The 22445-nt window shown below is 48.8% G+C and overlaps 1 protein-coding gene across 6 annotated transcripts in view; it reads left to right on the forward strand.

Annotated features, from left to right (window-relative positions):
- The first annotated feature begins 202 nt into the window (after positions 1-202).
- Positions 203-22445, forward strand: part of SYT6 (synaptotagmin 6) — a 63408-nt gene continuing 41165 nt past the window's right edge. For 2 of the 6 annotated variants that reach the window (XR_745600.3, XM_010344049.3), the window contains exons 1-3: positions 406-462; positions 15027-15292; positions 16853-17411. Coding sequence is in view for 5 of the 6 variants with exons in the window: in XM_010344049.3 (XP_010342351.3) it covers positions 15036-15292; positions 16853-17411 (816 nt within the window). In the remaining variant the exon portion in view is untranslated. Of the gene's footprint in view, positions 463-1100; positions 1299-14943; positions 15293-16852; positions 17412-22445 lie in introns of those variants that run through there. The other 4 variants (XM_010344048.3, XM_039460867.2, XM_039460865.2 and 1 more) reach the window with 4 other exon arrangements.

A 22445-nucleotide genomic window follows, 5' to 3' on the forward strand; every position in this document is an offset into this window, starting at 1 on the left:
GCTCTTTATCGGCCTTGCACCCTCCGAGATTCGGGACAGCCCTGCTCCCTGCCTCGAACCCCCTCCCCTGACTCAGGCCAGTCCTAGAGTGTAGAGGGGGCGGCCGCGAGGCGCCAGACTTGCCAGCTGCCGCGGGATGCCACGTGAGGGGCGGGGACCCTGCGGGGAAGTGATTAAAAGCAGAGCGGAGCCGCAGGGGGCCGCTGCAGGGAGGGTCTTCTAGGGGCGGTAGTGCCCCGCCCGAGTGCGGCCGCGGCGCGGGTTCGAGCTGCTGCTCGGCAGGCCTGGGTGTCTGGGGCATGAGCGGGGTGTGGGGGGCCGGCGGGCCTCGGTGCCAGGAGGCGCTCGCAGTTCTCGCCTCGCTGTGCCGGGCCCGGCCGCCCCCTCTTGGGCTGGACGTGGAGACTTGTCGGAGCTTCGAGCTGCAGCCCCCAGAGCGGAGTCCCAGCGCTGCGAGCGCAGGTAACTGGAGACCCAGGGCCCTCTCCCTTCTTGGATTCCAGTCCTGTGGACTCCCCTCCTCAAAGCACCGGTCCCAGGAGCCCCAAAACCTAGAGAACTCTCCAGCTCGGGATTCTGGATTGGAAGCCAGCCTCGGGCCAGTCCCCTGGCCCATCGCTTCCACAGCCAGGAGAGACCCGAAAGGGACCGGGGGTGGGGGTATAACTCCCCCGGTCCTCCCGTGTTACTACTGCGTGGGTCTCCACAGACAGCCAGGCTGCCAGGATGGGGCACCCTCGGGGCTTCAGTTTCCCTCGCATCTCCAGGCTCGCTCTGCGGGCGACCTGCCAGGAGAGGGGTCCGTGGAGAGCGCGGGAGACGAGGGGCGCCCGGCTGAGGAAGAGAGCTTGTCTCCTAGCGAGTGTCGAGGTCCCGGGGTCCGTGCATCTGTCTGTCAGTCCGTTTGTCTGTTCTCGTGGTGAACGCGGGCGGACCCCCGGTCTCTCTGGGAGAAACTTGGGTCTGCGGCTGGCACGAGGTCTTTGTGTCCGGGTGTCTCTACGGCTGCGAGTGGTTTTCCGCGTCTCCGCTGGGGGGCGGGGGACAGGGGGCGGGGTGGGGGAGGGTATGAGGGTGTCGCGGCGTCCTTCCCCCACCCCCCTCGCCCCTATAACTCGCTCCCTCGGTCCCTCTCGGACTCGGACTCGGGGCGGGTGCGCGACTGAGCGGGCGCCTCTCGCCGACTTTGCCAAGAGGGCGCCTCCTGCCCGAGCCGCGCGGACCCTGCGCCGGACGCAACCCCAGGCGGCCGCCGAGCCGAGGCGGGAGCCCGAGCCGAGTCGAGCTCGCCGGAGCGGGTGAGTCCCGAGCCCGATCCCCGCCGGGCTGGACCCCCGCGCGCAGCTACGGCATCTTCCGGGAGTCGCGACAGCGGGAATGGCGTGTCGCGCCCCGGCGGCGGGAGCTGCGGGAGGGTCGGCCCCGGGTATTTACCTGCCGCACCGGTACCCTGCGGCCACAGTCGCCGGCCGCCGCGAGGCTTCTTTGTCCCGACGTCTGGAGGGTCCGGGGCGGGAGGGATTGCGGGGTCGCGTCCCCTCCGTGGGGTTGGGGGGCTGGGGGAGTGAGAGGCCTGGAGAGAATGCGGAGTGGGGGTGGGGAGATCCTGCAGGGACCTGGGCGCCGGGGTTCCGGGAGGCTCTGCAGGCTCCATCCCTCCTTGTCCCCCAACCCCGACCCCAGTAGTGCTGGGCCTACAAGTACTCGAGAGTTGCCCGGTGGCTCCGCACCGCTGGCTCGGGAAGGGGAGGGAAGGGGCTGCCAGAGGCGGGAATTTGGTCCCCAAGCGTTGCTCCAGGGACAAGAAGCCTGAGACAGGAGCGGCGATTCCGGGAGCAGGTACAGGTGGGGTAAACTCCCCAGCGGCTGCAGGTTCCCAGGGTCCCGTTTTCTTTCACTTGAGGTTAAAGGTCATATATAGAGGTAGGTTCCGGTGAGGAACACTTCAGGCCAGGGGCAGTGGCCCAAGGGGAGGCTGGTATGTGTGAGGGGGCTGTATCCAGCCTTGGGGTGAGTGGAGCCCACCTGAGCACTGTGAGAGTCATAGGAGTCGCTGCTCTCCCTAGTTGTGGCAATGTTTAGTCAATGGTTTGATCATTGACTAATGATCAAATGCAGCAGAAGAGACTGAGGTTAGACATAAAGAAGAACTTTTAGAGGGTGTTCAGAGATGGAGGTTGGGGAAGTTGATTCCTTGCCTTGGAGATTCTCAGAACAGATTAGGCCTGGCAAGTTATTATAGGTCTCTGGTTCTCTGGTGCCAGCCCCTCCTACGCTACCCATTTCCCCATAACCACCAGACACAGAATTTTCCCTGTTATGGAGTCTCTTCCTGCCTCTCCCTACTCTCCAGCTTCATTCCATCTTCTCCACCATTGGTCCATCTCCAGTGGGGCCTTAATGTTTGACCCTCAGAGCCTAGAGGGTGAGAACATACCTGTCTAGTTCCACCTGGGAAGGAAGCTGCCCCTCCTGTCTGTCTAGGGCAGAAATGCTGGGGGTTGGGGTGGAAGATGCTGGGGGTGGGTTAGGGCTGTCTGTGCACAGCACATCTTGGTAGGGGAGGCACCGGTGTTCTGATTCCAGAGGGATGCCCATAATCTGGAATGACAGGTGCCTGCATGGCCAGGTTGTGGGTGAGAAAAGCCTGAGGGGTAAGAGCAGACCCAGATGAATGACTATGTCTTCCCTGCAGGCTGCTTCAGGAGATGAGTTTGAGTTGTCAGCTCAGGAAAACTTTAACTTTGGCTGCTGAGTCACAAGTCCAAGAAGCCCAGGGGCCAAGCTGGGAGGCTGAAAGGGATATGGGGGGCGGGGGCGGGGGCAGGAGCAGACCCTTTGATCATAGCAAGAGAAAGAAAGTGGTTGAGAGTGGTCTTGGGATCCTGAGAATTTAGGTGACCACAGGGTCTGGGGAGATGCCGTGAAGTCCAGGACCAGGCCCCAGCTGTTCTTCCTCCCAGCCTGCTCTCTGCATCCCAGAGCCACTAACTGGGTCCAGATTCTCCAGCCAGCAGAACGCTAGAGCTTCTCATTTGTTGCAGTTTTTTTGAAATAGTCTCTGAACCATTTTATGTTTTCCCTTTACTTCCTCCTGTTCCAAGTTCCTAGCTTATAGATTTCTAGTAACACCCTGAGATTCGACAATTGAGATTAGGCTCCACTGTCATTTGCTGAGACTCGTCTGCAGGCCAGGGTCTGTGCTAGGAATTGCACAGCAGGTCTCAGTTAATCAGAGCCTGACTTGGAAACACCTGTACACAAACTGTCCCAACCGAAAGCCATGTTCCGCCTTTTTCTTTAAAAACTCTGAAGCCGCCGGGCGCGGTGGCTCAAGCCTGTAATCCCAGCACTTTGGGAGGCCGAGGCGGGTGGATCACGAGGTCGAGAGATCGAGACCATCCTGGTCAACATAGTGAAACCCCGTCTCTACTAAAAATACAAAAAACTAGCTGGGCGTGGTGGTGCGTGCCTGTAATCCCAGCTACTTAGGAGGCTGAGGCAGGAGAATTGCCTGAGCCCAGGAGGCGGAGGTTGCGGTGAGCCAAGATCGCGCCATTGCACTCCAGCCTGGGTAACAAGAGCGAAACTCCGTCTAAAAAAAAAAAAAAAAAAAAAAAAAACTCTGAAGCCACAGGCCTGCTATTCTCCTTAAAACACCCCAAGTGAATTCCTAACAAGCAGTTCTCCACCTTTCCTTGTGTCATTTGCCTTGTGGGGATGAATGAACTTTTTCCCTAGGCCAAATTGCAGAGGTTTAGGTATGGTCAGCATGGGTTCTGGACTCAAGGAAGCAAGCAGAGGTCCAGAAGTGCTCCAGAAAGTGCAGAAACCTGACAGGAGACCTCAAGCTTCCCTGCTTTTCCTAGGCTGGCAGCCAGGGTTGGTTATCTCCAGCTTACCTGTGGCCATGAGATTTATGTGATGTTTGCTCACTTTGCTAATGACTCTGGAGATGTTCTGTGATTCAGCCACCTGGCTTGGAAGTGGCCTTTTGCAACATAGAGACTTTTTTTTCCTGCTTGTAATAGCAAATGTAATGCCCCAAATTTCATTACAACACAAAGTTCACTCCCTCACTGCTTCTCACTGGAAGGATGGAATTCTGCCGATTTGGCCCTTTTTGAGGAAAGGTACAATGTGCAATCCTTTAGAAGCCAATGAGATGATATTCTGACTAGTGTGTTTTGAGCTTTAGCGTTCTAGAAGCAGGGTCCAGTATCCAGGAGTTGCAGGGCCCTTAGATTTACAGTTGTAGAAGTTGTCTTCTCCCTCTGGCTGTGATGAGAATGTCAAGTGGGGACGGTGGTTTCAGTATGTACCATCCCTCTAAGCTCTGTACAAAAGAGATATTCTCTTCTAACTGAACTTTATCTTCCCTGTCCACAGAGTTAGGGGTATAACACATGACTGCAAATAGTGAGGACTGGCATTGAGGCATCTGGACCAAGTCAGTTTTCTTTACGGTCTGTGTAAGGTTGCCTGGAATGGGGAAAGCATGCTAAGAGCAAGTCCTGACTAAACTAGGTGGCACCCTTTCTAGTCTTGCTTAAGAAAAGAAACCTGTAAGGACTGAGTCACACTTAGCTACTGAAATCAGAGGAGCCTCTGAAAGGAGAAACGAACAGGGGCACCCAGATCTGGGTGCTCCAAGTGTAATGACACAACCTCAGCCCTCCCTTCTTTCCTCTAGGAGCACTCAACTCTTTCTTGCTCCCTAAGGACCCACGCAGACCCTTCCTCTCACTAGCTGCAGGTACAAACAGGGAGAAGAGCGCAGAGGGAGAAGAATTTTTGGATGGCTGTCCCCCACCTCCATCACTCCAGCCTTAATCGCACATTCAGAAGGGCCATATTCCCTGACCCCATAGGCAGAAAGGTAGAGTTACCATCCACCAAAATAATAATATTAATAATTGCTAAGTTAGTGCCAATGCTCTGTTAGCTATAACACTCCACATTAGTCTCCGATTTTCCTCTGAATCCCCTAATGATGGTGGAAGTGGGCGCCCAGTCATAAAGCTTGGTGTGGCCATAATTAGCTTGGCATTGTCTCTCCTCATCACAGCTTTTTCAGGAGCATTAATTCCTTCTCTGTTTGGACTCTGCTAATTATCCCCATTGGTAGCGCAGGCTGGATCTCTGAAAGAAGAAAAGGAAGCAAAAGCCCTCTGCTCCCCTCCCCCCAGCCCTGAATTTTAATTACACTGGGTTCTCCTAATAAACTTACAAGCCCTGGCAGAGCTTATTATTAATGAGCCACTTCTGCGCCTCAGTACAGAATAGCTCTGTTCTCCCAACTCTCTTTTCTCTCTCTCTCTCTCTCTCTCTCTCTCTCTCTCTCTCTTTCTCTCTCTCTCTCTCTCTCTCTCTCTCTCTCTCTCTCTCTCTGATATTCCTCAGGTACATCTCTGGTGGATGGGACTTTTCCAGAGGTCACTGTTTACTTGCCTGGTGGTTGGTGGGCAACCTGCAGTGTCCACTTTCCAGGGAAGAAGATGGGGCAGGGTCATAACTCGAGTCTTCTGGGGCTCTGTCCAGGTTCAGAGGGTCCCATCCTCTTCTGAGTACAACTAAGAAATTCCTCTCCCTTCCTCCAGCTTCTCTGTCCAGCGTGGGATGGTACAGCTCAACCTCCAGTCCTCCCAGATTCCTGGTTCAAGAGCCCAGACTTGGGCATCAGAAAGTCCTAGATTCAAATCTCAGCTCTTCTCTTTAATGCACTGTGCCCTTGAACAAGTTACTTGGTTAACATCTCTACACTTAGTTTATTTATCATTAAGGGTATATACCAATTTCTTAGGGAGGCTAGAAAGGTTAAATCAGATCATGTAAAGGTCATAATGCTTACCATGTTGAAATAAATAACAAATAATATTATTGGTAGTATTAAGAGTGGTTCTGCCCAGGATCTCTTCTCTTGCCGGACTAAACGCTGTTCTTCCAAGCTCTTGGACCTCTGTGTCCCCTGCTCCCTGGCCTCTGGGCTGTGCTTTGTCTCTGTCTTCTCTGTCTGTGTCTGCACGAGAGCTCCTTGGGCGAGGCAGCTCCTGCTCTCCACAACCTGAGCACTGACCATTTCTGAGGGTCCACCAGCAATTCCAGGCCCTGAAGCCAGCCTTCTCTTGCTTTGGGGTGAGCAGGGAAAATGGTTCTTTCTTTTTGCTTCCTTTCCCCAGTTTATCTCTTCAATTACAATCTGCTAGCAAGAATGCCTGTTACTGTTACAAAATGGATTTTTCTGACATGGGAGCCCATTAGAAAAATGGGAACAATAGCAAGTGATAAGAATTGCTGATGAATTCTAACACCAGGGGTGGAGAAGAAGGGAGGGGGCATCAGGGCTATCTTTGGAGAAAGAAGTGTCAGTGGGGGAAGATAAGAAAGCCCTGAGCTGCTAATTAATAACCCAGCATTTTCTCAAAGAGGAGGGAGACCGTGGGCCATCACCACAACCAGACAGTCTCATTTAAGGTGACAAGCAGATCCTACCCTGATGGCCTCGAAGGGGATCTTAACTTCCCAGGAGAGAAGAGGGGCCTGAGGTGTCCTCAGATGCTTTGTCCTCTGCTCTGGTGTCTCCCTTCCCTGCCTCAAAGACTTAGCTTTGTGTCTGTTCTGTACATAGTCAACTATTATCCTCCACCAGAAAACAAAACATGAATAACAGCAGCTTACATTTTGGGGACATTCACCATGTACCAGGGCCTGTGCTCAAAGTCTTAGATTATTTAATATTCACAATGATTCTGCAAGTAGGAATAATTTGAATCCTGACTAAATAAAAGAGAAAACTAAGATACGGACAGGTTAAAGGACTTGCTCAAGGTCACACAGTGAGGATGGTACATGCTCTGCTGTCGGTCATTCCGGCACTGCCGCCCACCTGAGATGTTCATCCTGCGTCTGAGCACCTGTGAGTCCAGTTTCACAGCCAGGGCTGGAAGCCCTGTGCCCCTGTACAAGGCTATGTCACTGGGATGTGAACCCAAAGCCTAGTTCTATAACTCTTTTCTCTCCCAGGGCCTGCTGGATAGTTGGCTACGATGGTTTACCAAATCAGGTGCCCATGAAGTACTACTAGAGCTCCTCTGATGCCTGAATGAAAATGATTCACAATGAATATTGAATGATAGGCTTCTTTTCCCCAAATTTCAACAAATTTTTCAAGAACATAGGATGTTCTCAATTAAAGGTTTTTCTTCCATGATCTTCTTCTTACTCCTTTGGAGTTCATTCCTGTTCACCAGCTGGCTGGTGATGGTAACAACGAAACAACTGGGGAGGCAGCAAGCCAATGGGTTTTAACGGGAAAGCCCGAAGATGTGTGATCTGAACCATAGTCTGCGTTATGTCCTGAGATACAGACAGACCTGGCCATGTCCGAAACCCTTATATCATTTCTGCTGGTAAAATTGTTGTTGGTTTGTAAAGACAAGGTTAAAGCTGTCTCTGTTGATCAATATTCATGGTTTGCAGGTGTTCTGTCATTAAATTTTAAGACTAAGGAGTTTCAAATTAGGCTGCGCATAAGTAATTCTAATAAAAGTGGGTAATTTTTATTTCTTTTTCTTTCTTTCTTTCTTTTTTTTTTTGAGACGGAGTTTCCCTCTGTTGCTCAGGCTGGAGTGCAATGGCATGATCTCAGTTCATCACAACCTCCACCTCCTGGGTTCAAGCAATTCTCCTGCCTCAGCCTCCTGAGCAGCTGGGGTTACAGGCATGGGCCACCATGCCCGCTTAATTTTGGATTTTCAGTAGAGACAGGGTTTCTCCATGTTGGTCAGGCTGGTCTCAAACTCCTGACCTCAGGTGATCTGCCTGCCTCAGCCTCCCAAAGTGCTAGGATTACAGGCATGAGCCACTGAGCCTGGAGTATTTTATTTCTTTTTGCATCTTAGGCACTATCCTTAACACTTTTGATCCCATTTAAACTTCATAATGACCCTATAAGGTAGATATGATTACTACCCCCGATTTATAGAAGAGGAAACTGAGGCTGAGAAACGTTACATACTTTGCCAAAGTCACACAGTTTAAAACTAGTGGGGGTAGACGGTGAGTGAGCCCCGTCTGACTTCAAGGCAATGCTTTCTTCGCTCTAAGCTGAAGAGGAAGTAAAGACAGGGAAGAATCTAAATCAGGCGTCCCCAAACTTTTTACACAGGGGGCCAGTTCACTGTCCCTCAGACCATTGGAGGGCCACCACATACTGTGCTCCTCTCACTGACCACCAATGAAAGAGGTGCCCCTTCCTGAAGTGCAGCGGGGGGCCGGATAAATGGTCTCAGGGGGCCGCATGTGGCCTGCGGGCCGTAGTTTGGGGATGCCTAATCTAAATACCTAGGAAGTATTTTCCCTTTTTCAGTCCTGGGCTGAGCCCTCTCTCCCTTACTGGAGACTGACTTCTCACTTTTCCTGAAGTGAATGGGTGGTATACGTTGGAAGAGGACTGGATCAGGACTCAGAAGCTGGCAGGACTGCCCATCTAAGTTCTAGCTGCCTCACGGGCTCAAAGTTCAAAGAAGATGTGAGTGGGAAAGGGTTTTGAAGGCTGTTTGTGCAAGCCCGTGTGATTTCCTAGGGGACATGTCCCAGTGGGTTGGCCCTAGAAAGCCCAGAGTCAGAAGGCATATAGCTTAGGTTATCTGGGCCTTTGGGCAGCGCTTAAGCCATTACAGAAGGCTACAGCTCTTTCTAACCTCCATGTACCTTTAACGAGGAGATGAGGGCTGTCTGAGTTCAAGGCCACATATAGCAATTTTAAAGGAGCAAAAAATCCTCTACAATCACCTCTTCCTCCTGCCTGCTTCTGGTCTTAACAGTCTTGCTCACCAACCTTGCATCCCCTATGAAGATGAACTCACTCAGTGTTTGAGATCAAATTCTCCTTGCACTGCCTGCTAGTGAGAGAGATGCCGAAAGTCCAGGCTCCTCAAGTCCTGGAAGAGGATTCTTCAGGCATAGGAAGGGCCTCCTGGTCTTATATAACCAGTATTGAGCACTGGGTGCTGATTCCAATAACCCATGCCCTCTGCCTTCCCTAATCACAGCTCTGAGGGAACAGCAGCTGGAGGTCATGTGAGAAGCAATCTAAATAGCAATCACACCCAGGAAAACCTCATTCTCATGCCCTACCTCCCTCTCCCACCTCTCTGTTCATTTACGAATTCAATTTTTTGTCAGGCTGAACATTTAAATGCACTCTATGCTCTCTGGATTCCCCTACCCCCCTTCTCATTAAAATTCTGATTATTACCAGAACAAGTAAGATGTATGATCAAAGGAAACCAAAGCCCTAGAAACACCTTTTGTTTTGGGGTGACTCATATTGCAGAGAATGCATCCAGAACAGCTGTAGCAGAGAACAGAAGTGAAGGGCTAGAGATGGCCAGATACATAGAATAAGGATACAAAAAGCTGTGGTGACTTTCCCAGTGAGCCCACTAGGATAAAGTCCTGAAGAAAAGTCTCCAAATACTTATATCATGAGCTCATAACAAGTAAAACAAACAACTTAGTACCTCCAATATGTTTTTTTGGTTCCCAGGTTACATACATGTTTCACAGAGGTGACAGTACAGAACCAGACTGGCTGCGTGGTGGCCCAGTGTCACCACTCACTCGTTGTGTGACCTGGGTAATCTAGTTAACCTTCTGTGCCTCGGCTTCCACATCTGTAAAATGAGGATAATAATCAAATCTTTTTCACTGGAGAGGATTAAATGAGTGAATAGATATAAAGCTCTTTGAACCTTAGACATAGTAATGTTGAATAAATTGCCTAAATCTAATAATAACATGCCACTATTCCTATCAACTTGTATATTAAAATTTTGATTTCTTTTAAAGATTACAAATATTAAAATGGCTTGATTTTTTTTTCTCTGGTGTCCCCCGGCCCTGAGGTTCACCTCATTGGAGACATCACCGCACTGGAGACCTTTAGTGTAGAAGTTGACTTAGAATCAGCTTTCCTGGTGTCTGGCTGTCTCTAGGTGAAGGACTAGCTCCAGCTCCTTTGGCCAGGGAAAGGCTGTGATGTCTGTGCAGGGAGCCAGGCGTTGGAAAGGCTTGGGAAGTGGGTGGTGGTAGGTGGCTCAGGATTTGAGGATTCTCTGCTATTATTCCCTATTCATGGAGGTGATAGCTGATCCAGGCAAGTAACTTGCAGCAAAGGAGTGAAAAGGCAGCGCTGGCTTCCCAGAGAGAGTGGCTGATATCCTGACCTCCTCTTGGCCCCTCTGATATGGGATCTCTTTCCCTGGAGCCTATGTGCTGTGGGAGTACCTGGATCCCCTTAGGAGGGACCTGGGCATCTTTGTACCCCAAGTCTAGCTCATAACTTGGCACACGGCAAGTACTCAGTAAATGTTGCTTGAACTTAATTGAAATGAGAACTAATTACAGCCTTTTCATGTACCATTCTTTCATTCACTCATTCATTCCATGTGTCAGTTTCTATGCAAGGCCCTGAGTCAGACAAAGAGGAAAAACACAGGGTCATAGTAGCTTACAGTAGCTTAGAGTTTAACCACGGACAAACAGGCCAGGGCAGAGGAAAGAGTGCCAGGCTGGGTGGTGGACATCTGGACCCTAGTCCAGGCTCTGTGTCTGCCCAACCTGTGACTCCAAGCAAGTCCCTTCTGTGGACCACTGCTCCCACCTTTGAAGGCACAGCTTGGCCTCAGTACTTGTGGGGTCATTTCTCACCCTAAATAGTAAGATTTTTAAGGCATTGGGACAGGCTAATACAGGGGCTGCAAACTTACAAGCTTTCAGGGGCCAGGTAGGGAACAGGGAGTGGAGGGTTGATCTGGTGAGGACATATCCCTACAAAGAGAGTCACCAGTTCCCACCATGTGGGAGCCCATGTTCAATTACCAAGTCATTGGTCTTTTCCAGTGAAGTCAGAAATCTGGGATGATGATGAAGATGATGGAATTTCTTAACATTTCAATCATTAAGCAAGCCAAGCCAAACTATTCTGCTAGCTTGTCCACAGTAAACTTTTTGCAAACGCCGCAAGGCATGTCCTTAGTTCAGAGTCTTCTGACTTCTCTACTCAGAGCAGGAAGAGACCTTGGGCTCAAAGGTTCATTCCCAGATTTGGGGAGGGAAGTGGGATGGGAGGTCTGCTTCATAACTTCTTCACAAAGAGAGGCATCCCTCATAGCTTTCTTGGGATAATGGGCATCCCTGGGGCCAGGGGCGGGCTGGGGATGGGGCACCTCCAAACCAATTACAACATTTAAAATACCAGTTTTATAGAAAAGCTCTTGAATACCCACAGGAATGGAAAAGGACAGCTCTAGGAATCATTTGTACAGGAATACCTTGGAGATATTGTAGGTTCCATTACAGACCTCTGCAATAAAGCATATAGCAAAATAAAGCAAGTCATACAAATTTTTTGGTTTCGTAGTGCATATAAAAGTGAGATATATATATATATATATATATACACATATACACACACAGAAGTTCTATATAACTTATTTACATATAAGTTATATATAACTTATATAGATATATCTACATATGTATATATATATGCATATATAACTTTTATACTATATATACATATATGTATATATAACTTTTATACATGTAAGTATATATAATTTTATATATACATATGTATGCATATATATATAATTTTGTATAAAAATATTTTTATAAAATATACTGTAGTCCATTAAGTGCACAGTAGAATTAAATAAAATATATAGTATAAAATATACTACAGTCTATTAAGTGTATACAGTATATATATGTATGTACATATATGTGAGTATATACAGTATAAAATATACTGTAATATATTGTAAATATAATGGCATCAAGAATGGTGAATCCTATTCAGATGGTTTTCAATTTACTTTGCCCAGATCTAGCAGAGGAATCACTATCTGTGGCAGCTAAAGCCTTACAAAATGTATATATTGTAATATATATACCTATACATACGTATACTTAAACAGTGTAAAATATACTGTAGTCTATTAAGTATGCAACAGAATTACACCCAAAAACAATGTACATATTTTAATTTTAAATACTTGATTGCTTAAAAAAGTGCTAACAATCATCGGGTGAGTCTTAATCTCTTTTTGCTGGTGGAGAGTCTTGCCTCCATGTTGGTGGCTGCTGACTGAGCAGTTTGGTGGTTGCTGGTGACTGGAGTGACTGTGGCAATTTCTTAAAATAAGACAACGGTGGGTTTGCTGCATCAATGGACCTCTTCTTTCATGAAAGATGTCTCTGTAGCATACACTGCTGCCTGATAGCATTTTGCCCACAGCAGAACTTCTTACAAAACTGGAGTCAATCCTCTCAACCCCTGACACTGCTTTGTCAACTAAGGTTATTTAATATTATTTATTATTTAATATTCTAAGTTCTTTGTGGTCATTTCAACAATGACCACAAAGAAGCATCTTCACCAGGAGATTTTATCTCAAGAAACTACTTTATTTACTCATCCATAAGAGACAACTCCTCATCCATTCTTCAGGCTCCACTTCTAGTTCTGGTTCTCTTGCTATTTCTACATCTGCAGTTACTTCCTTCAGTGAGTTCTTGAAGCCCTCAAAGCCATTCATGATGTTTGGAATCAACTTTTTAAAAATTTCTATTAATGTTGATATTTTAACCTTTTCTCCTGAATCATTAATGTTCTTAATGGCATCAAGAATGGTGAATCCTATTCAGACAGTTATCAGTTTACTTTGCCCAGATCCATCAGAGGAATCACTATCTATGACAGCTAAAGCCTTACAAAATTTCTTAAATCATCAAATTTGAAGGTTGAAATGACTCCTTGAACCATGGGCTGCAGAATGGATGCTGTGTTAGCCAACATGAAAACAACATTGATCTCCTTGTACATCTCCATCAGAGCCCTGGGGTGACTAGGTGAGTTGTCAATGAGCAGTAATATTTTGAAAGGAATCATTTCTTCTGAGTAGTAGGTTTCAACAGTGGGCTTAAAATATTCAGTAAACCATTCTTAAACAGATGTGCTGCCATCCAGGTTTTGTTGTTCCATTTTTAGAGCATAGGCAGAGTAGATTGAGCATACTTCTTAATGGCCCTACGATTTTTGGAATGGTAAATAACCATTGGGTTCATCTTAAAGTCACCAGCTGTATGAGCCCCTAAAAAGAGAGTGAGCCTGTCCTTTGAAACTTTGAAGCCTGACATTGACTTCCCCTTTCTAGCTTTGAAAGTCCTAGATGGCATCTTTTCCCAATATAAGGCTATTTCTTCTACACTGAAAATCTGTTGTTCAGTGTAGTCACCTTCATCAATTATCTTAGCTGGATCTTCTGAATCACTTCCTGCAGTTTCTACAACACTTGCTGCTTGAGCTTTGAACTTTCACATTATGAAGAGGACATTTTTCCTTAAACCTCAAGAACCAACCTCTGCTAGCTTCAAACTTTTCTTCTGCAGCTTCCTCTCCTCTTTCAGTCTTCACAGAATGAAAGAAAGTTTCCGTCTTGCTCTGGATTAGGCTTTGGCTTAAGGGAATGTTGAGGCTGGTTTGATCTTCTATCCAGATGACTAAAGCTTTCTCCACATTAGCAATAAGGCTGTTTTGCTTGCCTATCATTTGTGTGTTTGCTGGAGTAGCACTTCTAATTTCCTTTAAGAACTTTTGCTTTGCATTCACAACTTGGCTGTTAGGCACAAAATGCCTCACTTTGGCCTGTCTTGGCTTTTGACATGCCATTCTCATTAAGGCTAATCATTTCTAGCTTTTAATTTAAAATGAGAGTCATATGACATTTCCTTTCACCTGAACACTTAGAGGTCAAAATAAGGTTATAAATTGGCCTAATCTCAATATTCTTGTGCCTCAGCAAATAGAGAGGCCCAAGGAGAATGTCCAGCCAGGGGATCAGTCAGAACACACCCAACATTTATCAATTAAGTTGGCCATCTTACATGGGTGCAGCTCATAGCACCTCAAAACAATGATGATAGTAATATTCAAGATCACAGATCACCATAACAACTATAATAGTAATTTAAAAGTTTGAAATAATGAGAGAATTACCAAAATGTAACACACAGACACAAAATGTGTACACGCTATTGGGAAACTGGCAGCAACAGTCTCATTCAAGGCAGGGTTGCCACAAACCTTTCATTTGTAAAAAAAACGCAATACGTGTGAAACACAATAAAGTGAAGCAGAGTAAAATGAAGTGTGCCTGTATGTAGCTTTGAAGTTCACTGTGTAGATCAGATTCCAACTTGACGAAAGTATTTCTAGAACCCACTATGCACAGAGTTCTGGGAGTACAGAAGAAGCTGATCCTGGCCCTTAAAGAGATTATGCTCAATGTCATTCACTTGAAGTCAACTCGATGTTTACTGAGTTCCTATCTTGGGTTCAGTAGGGATGGGATGAAGAAGAAAAGAGGATGAGTTAGCCAGCCTCTGCCCCCCAACGTATCACAGCCTGTTAAGGAAGAGGGCTGTAGACAAAAATGACTCTAAGTCTGCCCACAGTAGCAGCTCTAATAGAAATTCAAACAGCATCTGAGCGTGAACGCTTCACGAATTTGCACATTTGCTTAGGCTGCTATTTAAATTGCTTTCCTTTCCCTGTGCACATGCCGATAGGCAGTAGAGACGACAGCCCAGGTGCTCCCCAAGCTGGCTGGGAGGAAAGCGGTGGGGGCGGGATAGGGGATGATGCTGGGAGAATCAGATTGAGGTGAACACAAGGCTGCAGATATTCCACAGAGTGGACAATCAAGGGTCAACCCTAAGACCACCTCTCCCTCTGACCTGGCAGCTTTCTCATGACCATTCTTTTCTCTTCTTCCGTCTTTGTCCCTTCTGTGTGCTCCCTCCTCCAACACGCTCACCCGCTTCTTCCCACCTCTGTCTGTCTGTCCCTCCCTGCCTGGCTCATGCCGAGGGCAGGCACCTCTGTCAGCCTTCTCGCAGTTGTAGTTATTGTGTGTGGTGTGGCCCTGGTGGCAGTTTTTCTCTTTCTCTTTTGGAAGCTGTGCTGGATGCCCTGGAGGAACAAGGAGGCCTCCAGTCCCTCTCCCGCTAATCCTCCCTTGGAAGCCCTCCAGAGCCCCAGCTTCAGAGGCAACATGGCAGACAAGCTGAAGGACCCCAGCACCCTGGGCTTCCTGGAGGCAGCTGTGAAGATCAGCCACACATCCCCAGATATCCCAGCTGAGGTGCAGATGTCGGTCAAGGAGCACATCATGCGTCACACGCGGCTGCAGCGACAAACCACAGAGCCAGCGTCATCCACTAGGTGAGGAGTGGACCGCTCCTTCCCCTGACCCCCATTATCTCCACACTCTCTTCTTTAATACACCTATGAGATTCCAGCCTGTGAGGATCAGAGATCAGAAACAATAACACATATCCTTTGATTGAGAAATATGTCAGATGATGTGATCCACGATGGGTGATCAATGGAGAGGTGGGTACCAGGAAAGACTTCACACAAGGCAAACCTTTGAGGCAGGTTGCTGTACATGTGGTGTGCACTCGGTGTGTGTGGGTGTGAAGGGAACAGAATTGTGGAATAGGGGAGTGTGGGATATTTGGACGGAAAGACCTCAGGCAGAAGGGCGAGAGTATGTGAAGGCCTAGAGAAGTAGGAGTTGATGGTGCGTTTAGGGGTATGTCAGTAAAGCCGGATAGCTACAGTCTGCAGTGCATGGCAGATAAGGCAAGAGTCTTAATAGTTTGAAACTGAGGATTCCTTTAAAGCCTTTCAGATTTCCCTGCATGACAACAATTGTAAATATATACAACATCCTTTAACTGAAAATAGCAACAAGAAAAACATAGCAAAAACCTACCCTAAATTCAGAAACACTTTTAAAAGATGTGGTGCAAGCATGCGTGAAGCATTGTATTTACTCAAAACGTAGGGCTCTGATGGATTCCTAGGTGCCTGCAATGACCCTTCAGGCTCTCAGGGGACTGACCAAAGAGAAGGAGGCCTGGTCTTCAGATTGGAGGCCAGGAATCAACATGCTGAGGGTCACACTGACCGTTGTCACATGGCCTTGGACAAGTTGCTCACCTTCCCTAAGCCTCGCTTTTTCCAACTGTAAAATAGGGCTGGTGACTTTTATACGGCAGTTGTGAGGAGCCAATGAAAGAGTCAATGCGATCTCTAAGGAGAGCTAACACATATATTGCTTATGATTATGGTTGCCCCTCTTCTAAGTACTTCATATGTAATCAATTCATTTCACTCTCACAGCTATCCTATGCAGTTGTTACTTTTATTATTCTCGTTTTTAGGGCACAGAGAGGTTAAATAACTTTCCCAAGATCTCAGCTAGAAAGTGACAGAGCCAAAATTAACCTATGCAGTCTAACTCCAAAGCCCATGCTTCTAACCACTCCGCTGCCTGCCGTATAGGAAATGCCGAACAAATGGTGGCCATGACTGTGGTGACGGTGATGAGGGGGTTGCCACATGGAGGATAAGAAGGGATGGTCCTTCTCTTAAGGGATCTCATGATTTAATAAGGGAACCAGAGTCGTGTCTGCTAGGAGATAAACCTAAAAAGCAGGTAACAGAAAAGCAGGAGGAAGTGATTATGATAGCAATGGCTATGTTTACTGAGCTTACTATATACCAGGCACCATTCCAACTACTTTACAGATATTAAGACGTAATGCTCACAACAACCTTGCACACAAAGTGTGTGCAGAAGAAAAGTGGGGTTAATAAGAGGAAGAAAAGGGGGCTCAACAAGGGATTGGATGAGCCAGGGTCTCCGGGCTTGTGTCTGTCTACATCCCCCTTTCCCTGCACCCTGACCACACTTCCCTCTGCCACCTCCTCCAGGCACACATCCTTCAAGCGCCACCTGCCAAGGCAGATGCATGTCTCCAGCGTAGACTACGGTAATGAGCTTCCACCAGCCGCAGAGCAGCCCACCAGCATCGGCCGCATCAAGCCCGAGCTCTACAAGCAGAAGTCAGTGGATGGGGACGATGCCAAGTCTGAGGCCACCAAGAGCTGCGGGAAGATCAACTTCAGCCTTCGCTATGATTATGAGACCGAGACCCTGATTGTGCGTATCCTGAAGGCTTTTGACCTCCCTGCCAAGGACTTCTGTGGGAGCTCTGACCCTTACGTCAAGATCTACCTCCTGCCTGACCGCAAATGCAAGCTGCAAACCCGGGTGCACCGCAAGACCCTGAACCCCACCTTCGATGAGAACTTCCACTTCCCCGTGCCCTACGAGGAGCTGGCTGACCGCAAGCTGCATCTCAGTGTCTTCGACTTCGACCGCTTCTCCCGTCATGACATGATTGGCGAGGTCATCCTGGACAACCTCTTTGAGGCCTCTGACCTGTCTCGGGAAACCTCCATCTGGAAGGACATCCAATACGCCACAAGTGTGAGTACAGTCCTGTTCCTTGGCTTCTTGATGATGTGCGATTCTGGGTTGGGTGGGACATGTGCCAGATCTCTCAGTTCCTAGGGACGAATGAGCCTTTGCCCTTTGGGATATGTAGAGGGAGTCTGGAAACTGCCCAGTGGCCCAGCCTACTATTGTGCTCTGCCCCAGCTTGGGATGACAGACAGCAAAGGCCCCATGTAGGTAGAAAGTGAAGGGAATTTTTTATCTATGGCTTCTGGTTGCATGTTCTAGGGTGATTCTTTCTACTGAGAGCACTGATGTGCATTAGAAGCTTGGCATAGGCAATCAAAACAGGCCATATAAATCAGGCTGAACCAGGCTATGCTGCAGCAGCAAACAGTCTGAGGATTTTGTGGCTTTAGACAACTAGAGTTATGCCTTGTTCATGTTTCATGTGCTTTACAGCTGGGCTGGGGACTCTACTCCACCTTGTTACCTGGGGACCCAAGCCAACAGAGGCCGCATTTAGACATGTGCCCCCACAGCTAAACATCAGGAGGAAGAGGAAGTGGCTGATCATGCACTATTTATTAAAGCTTCCATGCAGACGTGACACATGTCACTTCCACTCCCGTTAGAACAAGACACATGGTAACTCCTAACATCAAGGGAGAAGGGGCAAAGTAATCCTACCAAGTGCCCAGAAGGGGAGCTGGACATACCTAATGAACAGCATGACTGACGAGTGACACAGAGCAGAGTCCCTTTGCTTGAGCACTGTTTTCCCCAGGGAAGTCTGGGAGATGGGGAAGGCCAGCCGAAAAGGAGATCTGGCTAACCCCTACATAGGAGGTGGGTGCTGAGCTGTTTGCAATCAGCTGCAATTAACCACGAAAGGTTTCAAGGAACTGGGGCTCAAGTTGGCTTTTAAGGGAAGGGAGCGCAGGTTTGGGACAGAGAACTGGAGAGGGCACCTCCAGAGCCCTTGGGTGTGACGTAGCCCTTAGGTCTGACGTAGCCCTTTGCTCCAGTTCCCTGGGTCGAGGAAGCTGTGCAGCTGCATCCTGCAGGTTAGTTAGTGTCCTCTCTCTAAGCCCACCCAGGCAGCTGAGAGCTCAATGGGGGCGTTCCCTCCAAGCTCCAGTGGCCTTGCATCTGCTCTCTTGAGTGCTAACAGGTTGAGCAGCAACCTGAATATTTCCTGCACTGTATTTCTGAGAAGGGGCAACCCCACTCTGTCAGCAGACTCCCTTTTCGATAGTCAATGCTCAATATCTCTGTGTTGAGCCTATGAGGAGAGGGACTCTGGTGTGCAAAGGGTATAAATCTTGATGTGTTCAAAGACAGAAAGCTTTGTGGGCTCTGCTTGTGCCCCAGGAAGGATCTGGGGACACCCCATTCTCATAGCTGTTGCTGACTTTGACCAGCCCAGCCCAATGGCCCAGTGCCTCCCCCACCTTTGCTTTCCTGACAACTAGAGTTATGCCTTGTTCCTGTTTCTGTTTGGGACAGAGAACTGGAGAGGGCACCTCCAGAGCCCTTGGGTCTGACGTAGCAGGAAATATCCAGGTTGCTGCTCCAGAGCCCTTGGGTCTAAAATGTCATCCTTAAGAAGAACCCAAGTAGCTGGCTGGCCAGCAGACAGACGGGGCGGGCAGACGGGGCGGATCGGAACAGCAACTGTGCACCAGCCCGAGGCCGGGGAGCTCCACTCCGTATAAATCACTCTGAAATGTACACCTGGCGCAGCGCTTCTTTTGTGGTCTCCTTAGGCTGTAGCTTCATTATGGTAACTGTATAAGTAGAAAAAAGGAGCTCAGCCCTCCTTACAGTGAGGTTGTCACCTAGGGACGGGGGTGAGGGCCAGGGGCTGCAAGAAGAAGAGCTCAGCGCAGCCCTCCTAGTAGCCTCCTTCGGTCCTTGCCAGAGCCCACGGTCCATTGACTCTGACTCCAGGCATGAATGGAAGCCTCAGTCCTCGGGTAGAGAGTCTGTGCCCAAGCACACTCCTCACCGGGATGTACCTTTCCATATCCGAGAACCCTGTGGCTGTCCTGTCCTGTCTTCTCCTTGTCCCATCCCTACTTCCCCAGCCTGGCTTCTGAAAAGGGCAGATCAACCAAAGAGCATGGGACAAATCACCATCGTCCTCATCATCCTCAACTGGTATCATTATAGTCCTCCTCCATCTCCTCCTCCCAAGAACACTGTGCCAGGCCTGGGGGTGGGGATGGCCCCGGGATAGAAAACAGCCTCTTTGACCCACAGAAACTTGTAATCTAATTACAGAGACAGGAAACGTCCACACAGTAGCTGGCTGAGCAAAGCAGCAAATACTATCTGCTGCATACGGGTTGCAGAATCCTTAGAGGCAGGACAGCTGGGGAAGGTCTCCTGGATGAGGAGAATTAAATCAGGTGGTGAAGGACAATCATAAATAATTCAATAGGCCAAGAGGAAGTGGGAGCATTTTAGCCAGGTGCAGAGGGAATCCAGGCCCAGGAGTTTCCACAGCTGCAGAGCCAGTCCTGCAGACAGCCTGTCTTACCGTCTGTCTGAGCTGGAGGTTCCTTCCCAAGTGAGTCCCCTGGTGCCCTCCAGCCCGCAACCCACGAGCAGGTAGAATTTTCAGGAGCAGGCTCATCACCTTGCCAGCAAAGACTCAAGCCAAAGAGGGGAAAGAGCTACGAGAAGGCTCGTGCTTGTACCTGTCCGTGGTGCTGTCAAATTTTAATTATTTGGGGGCCAGGGAGGCCCAAGTCATCACAGTCTCCAGGAATGACAGGGCACTGAGTGTGTATGAATTCCCATAGCCAGCACAATGGGGGACAGTACTGATGAGCTGAGAGCAGCCGACAGCCAGCTCCCATCTCTGCGGTGCCTCTGATTCCATTCCCAGAGCTGCCCTTTGGACCTGAGGTCAGGAATTCGGCAGCTTCGGAAAAACACCTGACATTCCTGACTCTTGCCTTTGCCCACAAGGTTCTCCTTGTTAGGCAGGCCTGTTCCCACCTCTCTTCCTGGTGCAAACCAATCCACCTTTCAGAGCCCACCTGCTGTCATCCTCCACGTGGTCTCCCGGTCTCACAGCAGCTGCCTCTCCAGTGTGTTCTCTGTATGCCCAAGTTCTATCCGGAGTCATAGTCTGTCGTGTAAAGTCCTCCCAATGGCTCAGGAATGGCTTGTGAACCACTTTTGACTTTCTCTTGTATTTTCCCTCAAGGCTGAGTGTAAGAACCCAGTACTTTCTTGTCAAATGACCAGTGGCTTACTTCATTCGATTAAGACTATATATGGGTACCCAAGGAAAAGACTATTAAAGAAGCAGTTGAAATAGAATGGGTTAACCTGGGAAGGCTTCTTGGAGAAGCAGCTCAAGTAGTATTTAGAAAATAGCTAGAGTCAGGCTTGATGGGGAGAGACCCAGCCCGTGCACTCATTCAGAGGTGAATGGGATGGTTTGTGTCTGGGGTAACCAGTTAGATTGGGTAGTGTGGACTAAAGCAGAGGGTCCGTGACCCACATGCTGAGCAGAAGGAAAGGCACCATGAGAGAGGGGACTTGGGGGCTGCTCTGTGCTCACCCAAGTGCTATGAACACTGCCTGTGCTGCTCCTTCAGTTTGTGCAGGAGAGTCAGATTTGGCCCTGGCAGGTGGCACCAGGCAGCTCCCTTGTTCCTGCCCCCACCCTGGTGCTTGAGTTAAAGTACCGAAGCCAGAAGCATTTGCATTGTTTTCTCACGGCCACAGAACCCTGAGCTCAAGGCTAGTGAAGGGGAGGTACACATCCGAGGAGTCTAACTCTTTGTTAATTGCAAATCTTAAGCCTCGAGGGACACTCGCCTCCCCAGTCTAGATTGTTCCAGGGAGCACAGCAGTTAATATGCCCCACTGGCTGGAAAGCCAGAACAAACCGGGCTTGCAAGGCAGTTGGAGGCCTCTTGCATTGCATGGAATTAAGAAATTCAGGCCTGGGATGGAAATTTCGGGAGTTCACCACATCCATTCCAGCCCTGGGAAGCACTGCCCTCTGCTCTCGCCGTCTCTCCTCCGGCCTGGCTTGCCCAAGGGCTCCTGATGGTCTCCTGGGCATTCCCAGTGGTGTGCCACTGTCTCTCCAACCAGAGCTTCAATTGGCTAAAATCACCATGCTCTTCCCTCCCAGCTTCCTCTGCCCCTAGTCTCATTATTTCCAAATAAAGCTGTAGATTTATCATTATAATAGAGCCGCCATCAGCCGGGTTTGCGAACATCTCCGTAATCCTGTAGTATTGCTCCAGAGGCCTCAGACCCCACTGCACACAACCATTCCTGTCACTATTCCCCCTCCTTCACTGTGGCAGGAGGCGAAGGCTGTAACTGGGGCCATAAATATGCGCTGTGCTTGGTGGTGCTAATGGATTCGGCCATCTTCCTGCCTTACCAGGTCCCTACTAGTTCAGAGTGGCATGAGCATGTGTGTGCGCGCGTGTGTTGTTTCTGGACTAGGCTAGAATGTGTGTGTGCATGCATGTGTATGTATGTGAGTGTGCATTTGTGTGTGCATTGTTTTAGGGGTGATGAAGTGTTCTGTATACTTTCAGAGAGCCTGGACTGAGGGCATGCAGGGAGGAAGGGGGGCCTTAAATGGCAGAACAGCCTCTGGCCTGGAAACAAGCAGAGCTGTGCGGAAGGAGCACAGGCTTTATTGTCAACCCGAGTTGCATTCCAGCTTCCTCACTTTCTAGCTTTAAAACCTTGGGACATTATCTAAACTGTGCCTTAGTTTTGGCATCAGCAAAATGGGGATAATAATGGTGTCTAGCTCCTATTTGTCTTATATGTAGTAAAGGAAACAGAGTGCGCAGTCACCTAGGACAGAGTTGTCACAGAGCAGCTGCTGAGCCCTATTCGTCTGGTGCCCGTCCTGTCGGCTTAGCCCGTGGGTCGTTTCTGTACCACTCCCAGGCCTCACCTTCCCCTTTAGTCCAGGACACCAGTTCTGGCTGGTTGTTGAATCTTATTATTCCCTTTTTATTTCTTGTCTTGGCTGTGGCATGTGTTCTCTGTGTGACCTTGAAAAAGTGACTT

The sequence above is a fragment of the Saimiri boliviensis genome, chromosome 11, assembly GCF_048565385.1.
Source record: "Saimiri boliviensis isolate mSaiBol1 chromosome 11, mSaiBol1.pri, whole genome shotgun sequence".
NCBI classification, from domain to species: Eukaryota; Metazoa; Chordata; class Mammalia; order Primates; family Cebidae; genus Saimiri; species Saimiri boliviensis.